The sequence below is a fragment of the Mandrillus leucophaeus genome, unplaced genomic scaffold, assembly GCF_000951045.1.
Source record: "Mandrillus leucophaeus isolate KB7577 unplaced genomic scaffold, Mleu.le_1.0 Scaffold436, whole genome shotgun sequence".
NCBI classification, from domain to species: Eukaryota; Metazoa; Chordata; class Mammalia; order Primates; family Cercopithecidae; genus Mandrillus; species Mandrillus leucophaeus.
This window is the reverse complement of record NW_012104654.1, coordinates 1,702,578-1,715,375: the sequence shown is the minus strand read 5'-3', so window position 1 is coordinate 1,715,375 and position 12,798 is coordinate 1,702,578. Positions and strand designations below refer to the sequence as shown.

Here is a 12,798-nt window from a genome sequence, read left to right as displayed (position 1 = left end):
ACAGGGGTGAGCCACCGGGCTCAGCCCAGCAAGGTCCATTTCAAGCCACTTATCTTAACCAATCTTGTAAGAAACTGGGCCAAGATCCATAGTAACAGTTAAAGCGGTATTTCCCAAAACTACATATTAATATAATTGCTCTACTTTTTAAAAAGCGATTTAGTGGTCAAATGACAATATACTCTATCCCTGGCTCTTACAAAATCAAAATGCACATTGATATATTAAAAACTAATCAGTCTAGTAGTGATTACTGTCGAATTCAGTATTTCACAAATTTATCTACCTAGAATCCTTTTCTCTCTTCCAAGTAATTTGGTTAGAATCTTACATGAATATAATTTTGGGACTTTCTGGTTAAAAAGAATTATGAATCATCCATTTTAATAGTACTGCCAGATCACTAAAAACTTACATACCTAAACCAATTGCTTTATTCTCCATGGAAATTCCTTGACTGAACTTTATTAAAATGTTTTTGGAGAAAACTATTCTTATGTAAAAGACCCACACAAAAATTATGTTTAAAGTTTTTCCACATCTTTAAAAGATGATGTGACAATGTTAAGCTACTTGGAAAAATAAAATCACTTGTGCACAAAATGACAGGCAGAGACTTTCACAACTGCCTCTACCTAAAGCTTCTTCTTCTTTTTTTTTTTTTTTTTGACAGAGTCTCACTCTGTTGCCCAGGCTGGAGTACAGTGGTGCAATCTTGGCTCACTGCAACCTCCACTTCCTAGGTTCAAGCGATTCTCCTGCCTCAGTCTCCCAACTAGCTGGGACTACAGGCATGCATCACTATGCCCGGCTAATTTTTGTATTTTTAGTAGGGACTGGGTTTCACCATGCTGGCCAGGCTGGTCTCAAACTCCTGACCTTGTGATCTGCCCCCTTGGCCTCCCAAAGTGCTGGGATTACAGGCGTGAGCCACCACACCCAGCCTCTACCTAAAGCTTCTAAAAGGATTCCTGACTACTTCCTTTCAAAAAGAAAGCAAATATACTACCACCATTTGAATCTAAAAAATAACTAATGTTTACAGAAGAGGCCATATTACAAATCAGTACCCACGTCATGATAAATTTAAACAGGAATTTTCAATGGAAGTCCAGGAAAATTAAGTACCAAAATCAAAGAGGAGCAGGCTTCACACACATACCACTCTACCCACCCCCACCCCCACCAAACCAAGATGTGCTACTATGTAATATGAATTTCTTAAATATAAGAAAACCAAGATGTGCTACTGTGTAAATATAATAAATATCCAAGGCGGCTGGGCATGGTGGCTCATGCCTGTAATCCCAGCACTTTGAGAGGCCAAGGCTGGCGGATCATGAGGTCAGGAGTTCGAGACCAGCCTGATCAATCCAATGAAACCCCATCTCTACTAAAAATACAAAAAAATTAGACAGGCGTGATGGCGTGTGCATCTAGTCCCAGCTACTCGGGAGGCTGAAGCAGAAGAATCGCTTGAACCCAGGAGGCGGAGGTTGCAGTGAGCCAAGATCATGCTACTGCCCTCCAGCCTGGGCGACAGAGTGACACTACATCTTAAAAAAAAAAAAAAAAAAAAAATCCAAGGCAGCTAGTATAAAAGAAATGAAAAGATATAGAGAAAAAAGCCAAATTAGCCCAAGAAACAAGCTGGCACTCCCTCAACTCAGGGGTTTTAGGGTGGACATGTGACTTACAGCTGGCCAATCAGTTACATTTCTCTTGGGACTTCCCAGGAACCAGAGGATAAAGGCAGGGCTGTACTCTAGCACTGTTAGACAGCCAGGAGCTGCCACCCGTGGTTCCCTCTGCCATCATGAAGGGTGTCTTTTCAGGAGAGATCAACAGAAGAGCAGAACTGAGACAAGTTCTGAGATCACTTAATTCCCGGGTCAAGTAGTCCCTAATTGACTATGTGAATCCCTGGTTATACAATTTTTTTTTTAATTTTTAACTATTTTGAGATAGATTTTTTGAACTTGCAAGTAAGAGGCCTGGTTTATGAACAATACTGATGTGATCACACTAAAGGTGGGGATAGACAAAATCTTCTAACTCATTCCTTTAATATCTTATGAACAGAAATTTGCAAGAGTCAAAATAATGCTTCATTTGCAAATTACAAACAAACAAATTACAAATTATAAACTCACAACCATTACTTTAAGTTGTTTTCCTTTTTTTTTTTTTTTTTGAGACAAAGTCTCGCTCTATTACCCAGGCTGGAGTGTAGTGGCCTGATCTCAGCTCACTGCAACCTCTACCTCCCAGGTTCAATTCTCCTGCCTCAGCCTCCCAAGTAGCTGGGACTCCAGGTGCATGCCAAATGCCAACATGCCCGGCTAAGTTTTGTATTTTTAGTAGAGACGGGGTTTCACTATGTTGACCAGGCTGGTCTTGAACTCCTGACCTCATGATCTGCCCGCCTCAGCCTCCCAAAGTGCCAGGATTATAGGCATGAGTCACTGTGCCCAGCCTTAAGTTGCTTTTCTTATGCATGTTAAAAAAATAGCTCTAATCCATATACAACTTACGTCTTATTTTACAAATGATCTCCACTCCAATGGAGAATATTTACTGTGCAATGGATAAATGATGGTCCATCAAGTGTTATTCCTATACTCTACTCAGCCAATCCCCATATTGTTGCGGACTTAGGTACTTACAAAGCTCTGCTCTTAGGAGGAAAACCTTAAATTTTATGGTATTTTTAAATTATTTTTAAAATCTCCTTAGGAAAGATTTTTCACAAAAGTGGGATAATCAGACCAAAAGGTCAGATTGTTTTCATCACTCAGTATATAGTGCTCAGTTGCTTTCTAAAGGAGTTAAGGGTATATTAGGATATAATGCCACCAGTTATATCAGTTTTAGCTTTGGATGCTTAAAAAAAATTCCTATTGATGTGAATGAGGAACATCACCATGGCTGTAACTGGCATTTATTTATTTGATACAATTTCCTATATAACTTGCACTAACAAATACCACACAATGCTATTTTACAGAATGGACATTTAAGCCATTAGGCTGAGGCAGGAGAATTGCTTGAACTCGGGAGGCGGAGGTTGCAGTGAGCCGAGATGGTGCCACTACACTCCAGCCTGGCGACAGAGCAAGACTCCGTCTCAAAACAAAGCAAAACAAAACAAAACAAAACACTCCTAAGAAAGTTTGAAACTAGAAGAAATGGTTTTTGATATCATGGTTAGGGATTATGTCTAAAATTGTATTTTAAGACCCACCATTTTTGTATTATCAATTTAAATTGCAACTTAATTTGAAAGCATGATAGTATGATGGGGGGCAAGTAAGACAAAAAAAATTAAACTCGGGTCTTAATATAAACACCCCTCAGGAGAAGAAATCTGTAAGATCCACTGACATTGAACACTGTTTTTCCTTGAATCTATCAGCCATCTCAATTTCACAGATGTTAATTAAAAATGTAAAAATATGGAACTTAGAATAAATGAAATGCATTACTGAAGGCCAAAAGTGTAAAATTATGCAATTGTAAACTGTAAAGAAATGATTTTTCTTGTCAATATATTAAAGGGAGAGGGCAGCAACCAAGAAAGTAACTGACAGAAGCAGCATATTTCAGAGAAAGAGACTGATTTCAACATACTGATTTCAATATATCCCAATTAAACAGGAGATATCAGCAGTTTCTGGGCCAACTGCTGGGCATCTGTTTGTTTAAAGGCTTACTGCATTTACTGACCTGCTCTATCATAATACACAATGTATTAGTCTTAGGTCCATAACACAAACATTTCAAACCTCTCAATTATGATGTAAAGTCTGAGATTTTATCTAAGTCACACGTTCCACCCATCAGGTAAGTCTTACTTGATGGGTCTTGAGCTGCCCTGCCTCATCTGAGGTCACACAGTACACAGCCAAGCTCCAATCTCATGCTCACTCATGCCTTGTTTCTGCTTTCCCAGCTTCTGACAATCCCAAATCTGGTTTCCAAATCACTTCTCTACCTCCTTCTATGTCAGCGTTCACTCTTGCTTTAACTGACTTTTACTCCTCAATCTATGTTTTAGTGATTGTGACTGAGCTGTGACACTTCATATGCTATAGTATACCTTTCTCCCTTTATGTATTTCTGGGATTACAGATGTACTTCTTAATAGCACTTAACTCCTTTTTTAGACTTTTAAGAACATTTCTGGGTGGAGTGCAGTGGCTCACACCTGTAATCCCAGCACTCTGGGAGGCTGAGGCAGAAGGATCACCTGAGGACAGTTCAAGACCAGCCTGGGCAACACAGTGAGACCCCCATCTCTACAAAAATTTTTTTAAAAGATCAGCTGGGTGTGGAGGCACATGCCTGTAGTCCCAGCTATTTAGGAGGCTGAAGCGGCAGGATAGCTTGAGCCCAGGGATTTGCGGTTACAGTGAGCTCTAAGGGCAGTACTGTGCTCCAGCCTGGGCAACAGACAGAGTTGAGACCCTGTCTCCTCCAGAGAAAAAAAAATAAAAGTCTGGGTTATAAGTACCTCCATTTTTCATTATCCAATGTTACTATTTTAACTCTAAACCTTTATTAACTGAAAAAAAGGTGGAAAAATGACAGTATCCAAAGAAGTCCATGAGTCATTCTATAAATTCTAATCCTATATGCCATATATCTGAAATTTACATCTTGAAATTTATATCTTGAAATCTTGATCTAGCAAGCCTTTTTTTTTTTTTTTTTGAGACAGAGTCTCACTCTACCGCCCCCCAGGTTGGAGTGCAATGGTGCTGTCTCAGCTCACTACAACCTCTGCCTCTGGGGTTCAAGCGATTCTCCTGCCTCAGCCTCCCAAGTAGCTAAGACTACACACACGTGCCACCACGCCCAGCTAATTTTTGTATTTTTAGTAGAGACGGGGTTTCACCATGTTGACGAGGATGGTCTCTGTCTCCTGATCTCGTGATCCGCCTGCCTCAGCCTCCCAAAGTGCTGGGATTACAGGCATGACCTACCACACATGACCATACCAAGTCTTATCTTTTTAAACCTTGGAAAACGTAGTCCCAGCTACTTGGGAGGCTGAAGCAGGAGGATCACTTGAGACCAAGAAGTGGAGGCTGCAGTGAACCATGATCACACCACTGCACTCCAGCATCAGCAACAGATAAAGACCATCTCAAAAACAAAAAACAAACTAAAAAACTTTGGAAAACTCAATTTACACCTCTCAAAGCCTGTCTTCTTATATGTAAAACAAGTATAATTCCTATACTACCTAACTCAAAATATAGTGAGAATAAAATGAAATGCAAGAGCAATTGCGATAGGCCAGGTGCAGTGGCTCACATCTGTAATCCCAGCATTTTGGGAGGCTGAGGTGGGCAGATCACCTGAGGTCAGGAGATCAAGACCAGCCTGGCCAAGATGGTGAAACCTCATCTCTACTAAAATATAAAAATCAGCTGGGTGTGGTGGCACATGCCTGTAGTCCCAGCTACTCAGGAGGCTGAGGCAGGAGAATTGCTGGAACCCAGGAGGTGGAGGTTGCAGTGAGCTGAGATCGTGCCACTGTACTCCAGCCTGGGCAACAGAACTAGACTTCATCTCAAAAAAAAAAAAAAAAAAAAAAAAGCAATTGCTATATACCACATAATGCACAATAAATTACAAAACAAAGTTTTCACAAATTAAAAGCAAAAGTGAACAGTTAGCATTTATTGGAAAGCCCATATCAAAATAACATCTTGAGGAAATATGCACTTTGGCTACCCCTGAAATTAAGGGAAAAACAGTCTCACACCACCACCAAGAATTCTTTTCAGTGTGGTTGTTTTAAATAAGCAAATACATATTATTCGTTACAGTAATGTAAGAAATAAGATTACTGTTCTCCTCCTTGTTTTTTTCATGTAACATATCCTGGATATCTGGGTATCATGCCATAGCCATAGCAGTAAAGAGAGATTTGTTGTTGTTTTTTTTTATAGTTCTCCTCTGTGTGGATATAACAGTTTATTTTACCAGTTTCTAACTAGATATATTATTTCCAATATTTAGCTACTGAAAATAATGCAACAGAGCCTTATGCACATGTTATTTCATATTTATGGGGTATGCCTTCAGGATAAATTCCCTGAAGTAGAATTTCTGGATTAAATGTATTTGCAATGTTTGTGATTATGCCAAATTCCCCTTCACAGACTCAAACCACTTTGCATTTTCACCAGCAATATACGAATGCAACTCTCTTTGCAGCCACACCAAAGAATGTATTGTCAAGTTTTTGGCTCTTCTCCCAACAGCAGAGAAGTCACAGCATAGTTTTCATTTGTATTTCTCTTAAGTGTGAAGCTGTGTTTAAGGATCATCTGCATTTATTTTTCTGTGACTTGTCTATTCATCACTTTGTTACCTACTTTTGCAGCTAGTCTGGGTTTTTTTTTGGTTTTTTTTGTTTTTTTTTGAGACAGTCTCACTGTCACCCAGGCTGGAGGGCAGTGGCGCAATCATAGCTCACTGCAGCCTTGAACTTCCTGGGGTCAGGAGATTCTCCTGCCTCAGCCTCTTGAGTAGCTAGGACTATGGGTGTGTGCCACCACACCTGGCTAATTTACTTTTTGTAGAGGTAGGGTCTCAGTATGTTGTCCAGGCTAGCCCCAGCCCCCTCCGGGGCTCAAGCAATCCTCTTGCCTCAGTTTCCCAAACTGCTGGGATCATAGGCATGAGCCACTGTCTGGTCTTTTTCTTAAACAACTGAAAATATTGGCCGGGTGCGGTGGCTCACACCTGTAATCCCAGCACTTTGGGAGGCCAAGGTAGGCAGATCACGAGGTCAGGAGAGTGAGACTATCCTCACTAACATGGTGAAAACCTGTCTCTACTAAAAAATACAAAAAATTAGCCGGGTGTCGTGGCATGTGCTTGTAGTGCCAGCTACTAGGGAGGCTGAGGCAGGAGAATCGCCTGAACCCGGGAGGCAGAGGTTGCAGTGAGCGGAGATTGAGCCAGCCTGGGCGACAGAGTGAGACTCCATCTCAAAAAAAGAAAGAATTAAAAATATTTCCCAGAATTAAAAAAAATCCTCCAATGGTTTCCTATCACAACTAGAGTCTATATTCTTTGCCAAGGCCCACTATGCATACATGGACTTAACCCACCATAGTCCTGGCATCCTTTTCACTCTTCAGCAGCCACCCTGTATCTTTCTGTCCTTTGCCAAAAACAAGTTTGCTCCCATTCAAGGAACTCCAAAGTAACTATCCATCTGCGTGGACCCCTGGCTCTCGCCAACCATCCTCACAAGGCTCCCTTCTCACTTTTAGGACTGCTCACAGGTCACTTAAGGAGAGCAGCCATCTTTCATCCCCACAACCCCCATGTAACTGTCCTCCTCCCCAATCCATGACCCTATTATACTTTTTTCCCCAGCACCTCACCACCTCATTCCTGATTATTCATATATTATCTATCCCTAGCTCCCTCTAGAATGTAAGGATCAGAGTTAGGATGAGGCTCTGTCTTGTATACCACTGTTTGCCCTGAATCTGGAACATAGCCTGGCCACCTAAAGGTACTCAATAAACATGTTTCAGCACCCCCAAAACTAGTCAAGTTTCTCCCAGTTTTCCCACATCTTGTAAGACTTCTTCTAACACTCTCTCGATTTGTCATCTAAGACAGCATCAAATCTTTTAAAGTGGTAGCTATTATTCAGAATTAAAGATGCAAGATAGGCTACCAAGAAACAAAAAATATTAAATGATGAATTCAAATGTCCAGGAAAAAGTCAACGCTAACTCCAATTTGGCATAAAAACATTTAACACTAAAATATCTTAACTACAAAAATGACTCAACCCATAGATTTAACTTAATTCTATAGGGAGGTACAAGGCATCAATCATCAAAATGTGTTTTGGTACCCTTGAAATCAAATGTAATGAGTCTGTGTATGATGTTACTATAAAAGATGCCCATTCATAAAGGATAGGTAAATGATACTCCAACCATCTGATGGTACACTAAGCAGTTATAAAAAGGCATGCGACAGAGCAGGGTGCCCTGGCATGGAAAGATATACTGGAGCACTCTCTGGATGTCAAGCAGTGGTTCAGGAATTTATGACGTTATTTCACTGCTATAAGTTATGAAGCAGCTCATATAGAATGATCTCATTTTTCTAAAATAAAATGTTATATTCATACGCATACAAAAAAATCAAAAAGTCAATACCAAAATATTAATCAAAGTTAACTCAGTATTCTGAGTATAATCAATGACTTTTCTGTATTCTCCGAGTCTTTTACATCAAACATATCACTATTCAAAAAAGCAAAAAAAAAGGGGGGGGGCTTAAAATAGCTACTGGAAAGAGGAAAGATCTGTTGCTCAGAGGTTTTTCCACATCACATTGCCAATTCTTTCCCTACCTTCACCCATCAAGGGAAGGGAATAGAAAAGGTCACTTCAGAGAGCGCCTTTAGTCAGCAAATTAGCAAACCTCCTAACGTCAGAACATAAAAGGCTCTATGAAAAGTCGAGAGTATTAATACAATTGGACAATAAGATCTTACTATCTTGAGTTACTGATACTACCGTCAGTTATGTTAGACATACCATTAAATAAAGGCATGGTAGTAGAAAATACTTTTGAGCCTATCTGAAATGTTTAGTAGGTTCTTAGGAGCATCTCTTTGAAACAGCTTGACCAGACCAGGCGTGGTGGCTCACGCCTGTAATTCCAGCACTTCGGGAGGTCGAGACAGGTGGATCACCTGAGATCAGGAGTTCCGGACCAGCCTGGCCAATATGGTGAAACCATCTCTACTAAAAACACAAAAAATTAGCCGGGCATGGTGGCACACACCTGTAATCCCAGCTACTTAGGAGGCCGAAGTAGAGAATCGCTTGAACCCAGGGGGCAGAGGCTACAATGGTGAGCCAAGATCACACCATTCCTCTCCAGCTTGAGCAACAAGAGCGAAACTCCTCCTCAAAAAAAAAAAAAAAAAAGGCTGGGCGCAGTGGCTCATGCCTATGATCCCAGCATTTTGGGAGGCCAAGGCGGCTGGACTGCTTGAGGTCAGGGGTTCAAGACCAGCCTGGCCAACATACCGAAACCCTATCTCTACTAAAAATACAAAAATTAGCTGGGCATGGTGACACACGCCTGTAATCCCAGCTACTCGGGAGGCTCAGGCAGGAGAATCACTTGAATCCAGGAAGCAGAGGTTGCACTGAACTGAGTTTGTGCCACTGTATTCTAGCCTAGGCAAGAGTGAAGCTCTGTCAAAAAAAAAAAAAAGAAAGAAACAGCTTGAAGAACAAAGCCGAGCAAAATTTATGTATGATTTTTGTTTAAGTAACAAAAATAATTCTTCATTGTAGAAAAGCTAAAATTTTTTTTTTGTTTTTTTTGAGACAGAGTCTTGCTCCATTGCACAAGCTGGAGCGCAGTGGCACGATCTCAGCTCACTGCAACCTCTGCCTCCCAGGTTCAAGCGATTCTTCTGCCTTAGCCTGCTGAGTAGCTGGGATTACAGGCGCCCGCCACCACACCCAGCTAATTTTTGTATTTTTAGTAGAGACGGGGTTTCACCATGTTGGTCAGGCTGGTCTCGAACTCCTGACCTCGTGATCCACCCACCTCAGCCTCCCAAAGTGTTGGGATTACAGGCGTGAGCCACCACGCCCAGCCAAATGTTTTACATCTAAGTAAGAATTTCTGTTTCCAGGGAGACTGATATAAAATTGTCTGAAATAAAGATACTAAAAGCAAACTTTCAATGTGTCTATACTTTATATTTGGTGTTCTGGCCATGTTTCTATGGAAACTTATGAATAATAGGCAAATACCGAAATTGAGATTTCTATTATCACTTTATTGAATGCCACAAAAATAAATTGAGACAAATTGAAATAAAAACGTAACTGTCATACTAATATACAACGGTAAATTCTGTGGTTACAAATTCTCTTTTTTCAACTTTTCTGATTTAGCACTCCTTATCATCATCCTTAATGCTTAATGCCTGGCACCTTACCTTCCTTCTTGCCAGCTTCCCCTAATATCCCTCTGTCCAGGGCATTCTCAGCTTCAATTCACAGGTACCAGAACAAACTCTTCAAATTTATCAACCTGTTTATTTGATGGGTATATTTAGGCCATTTTGTTACCTCTAACTTTTATTCTTATCCACTGAAATGAATGTATAGACATAAGACGGAGCCAGACAAGATGGCACACACCCGAGGTCCCAGCTATTGAGGAGGCTGAGGTGGGAGGACTGCTTGAGCCCAGGCCAGGAGTTCGGGGCCAGCCTGGTCAACACAGTGAGACTCTTTCTCTTAAAAAAAAAAAAAAAAAGAGAGATGTAAATGTTGCCTCTGAATCACGGAAAACAAACTTTGAAAGGAACTAATCAAGACCGAAATAAGTTCTCAAATACAGGACTACTTCATGGGTAAAATACATGATGAATTCTGTATTTTTAAAAGTTTTTAAAGAACTGAACTTGGCATATCTCATCTCCATGTCAGTCTGAGAACTGAGAACCTCAGTTCTGTTCAGTGGCCGTCTTACATAGTCATTCCAGATATCTAACGCTTCATTTCTTCATTAGCAACACAGGGAATATACACAGGCCTTATTTTGGAAGGGCTAAATTAAATGTACATGAAAATATGTATTTTCATGTACACTGGGTGAGAGCCTTATTTGTGGCTCTCACCCAACGCCATCCATCCATCTACTAATTGGTGTGTAAAATCACTCAGAGGCTTACCTGGCACCTCTCTAAGAGAGCATTAAGTTTTCACAAGTACTTACATGCTTTGTATATAAAGGTACAATCAATTAACTCACATAATACATTTGTTCATTCTTTCACAATGTCTGAATATTCCACAAGGTGAGTACAGTAGTTTCCACTTACGAAGGCATGTCCATTATGAAGCTTAATTATTATTTTAAAGAAATTAAGAGCCCAAGCAAAGTTTAAATAGAAGAGTTCTAACATTCCCTCTATAGTAATGAAATCTCTGGCATTTAAATGAAACAAAGAGCCCACTGGATTTAAACATCTTTATGATACAATGTTTTTCTACTTCAAAGCAATTAGTTTTTATTCAAGAACCACGCCGTTGCCCGGAATTATTTTTACCTAATCTCTTTCCAAAATTCTAGAGGCAAAAAACTAAACGTTTCCTCTCTCCTTACCCCTACCCCAACGGTTTAGACTCTGACGAACTCCAACATTCTCATCTTTGACCAGGATTCTACTGGCAGGACTGGGAAGAAGGAAGGGGAGCCACGGAAACACTTTTGAGCAGGCAGCGTCTAGCATTTTAACTTCCAAACCATTACATCATAAATTAAAGTCTAAACTTATATTTTGTCTCTTTTGAAACTTTTAACCACGAACCACCTCACCTCTCTTTTAGAACAAGGAGGTAATGAAGTCTGTTAAGTCACCGGAGAATGGCTGGAGATGTATTTGTCACCGTGGGAATTTTAAAGCAATCAGAACTCGGTGGCTAAACTCTTAGTTAAAAACAACCTCTGGGCGCGGTGGCTCACGCCTGTAATCCCAGCACTCTGGGAGGCCGAGGTGGACGGATCACGAGGTCTGGAGTTCGAGACCAGCCTGACCAACATGGTGAAACCCCGTCTCTACTAAAAATTCAAAAATTAACTGGGCATGGTGGCGCACGCCTGTAATCTCAAGTTACTCAGGAGGCAGAGGCAGAAGAATCGCTTGAAACCTAGAGGCGGAGGTTGCAGTGAGCAGAGATAGCGCCATTGCACTCCAGCCTGGGCCGGGGACGCAGCGAGATTCCGTCTCAAAAAAGCAACTTTTCTGCACCACTGGTAATAACCTCTCACACCCTTCACAGTTATTTTACTCCCCCCACCCATTTCTTTCTTTCTGTGTTCAAATTATAGTTGGAAGGAATAAGGCAGCTTCTTTCAAGCCGACTTAACCTATTAGGAATATCATATAGTGTCTCCTATGGCAACCTCTATTTTGAGTCTAAATAAGAAATTCCCAAACATCTGGGTCTAAACTGTCGCGGACATCAGCTACCTTCACGGATGGGAGAAAGGAACAATCAGACCCTTACCTGGTTCCTTCACTTAGGTACCATCTGGATGGGTTGAGGGAATGGGATGAGTACTCCGAAGTTGAGGTATTTGAGTTTCCATTGAGAAAAGGAAAACAATATGCCCCAAAAGTCTTAGCAAAGTCCCACCAGACAATGAACAGAGCTACAAACAAGAAGGGCGGCGGACTAGAGGATCCCCAAGCCGGCTTGAGAGAATGGAAAGAGGGAGCAATAACTGGGCGTTAGGGTAAGGAGGAGGGAAAGAAACTGGCCAGACGCAGCAGTGAAAGAATAAAGGGTGGGGACGCGAGGCAGAGCCAGCCTTCGTCCCGGAGCCCAGCCCCGGGAAAACCGGCTACCGGCAGGAAGGAGCCCGAGGCGGCGGATGCCTCCCGGGGGACTCTGGGGGAGGCGGCGGGCAGAGGTGAGCCCGAGGGCGGATGGCATCCGCCGCCTCCTTACCTTCGGGCATCTCGCGGTCGCTGATGTGCTGCAGGTGGTGGCCCTCGCCCTCTCCGAAATCCAACTCGGCAGGCTCCACCGCAGCGGGCGCTACCGCCACCGCGTCCCCGGACGCCGCCTCGTAGATGTCGGACGCGCAGTACAGCTCCGTCGATCCCGCGCGCCGGCCCAGCTTGGGGCTGGCATTGGGGGACACGCAACAGGTCAGCGTGTTCCCCATGGGGCGCCTCCGCTCCTCTCCGCCGCCACCGGCGCCTTC

The 12,798-nt window shown here is 42.0% G+C and overlaps 1 protein-coding gene across 2 annotated transcripts in view; it reads right to left on the bottom strand.

Moving 5' to 3' along the window:
• The window catches only part of CCNYL1 (cyclin Y-like 1), a 44,749-nt gene extending 31,955 nt beyond the window's left edge, over positions 1-12,794 (bottom strand). The window contains exon 1 of one of the 2 annotated variants that reach the window (XM_011993898.1): positions 12,540-12,794. In XM_011993898.1, coding sequence (XP_011849288.1) covers positions 12,540-12,759 — 220 coding nt within the window. In that variant the 5' untranslated portion in view covers positions 12,760-12,794. The remainder of the gene's footprint in view (positions 1-12,539) is intronic. The other variant, XM_011993899.1, reaches the window with a different exon arrangement.
• Positions 12,795-12,798: the final 4 nt, after the last annotated feature.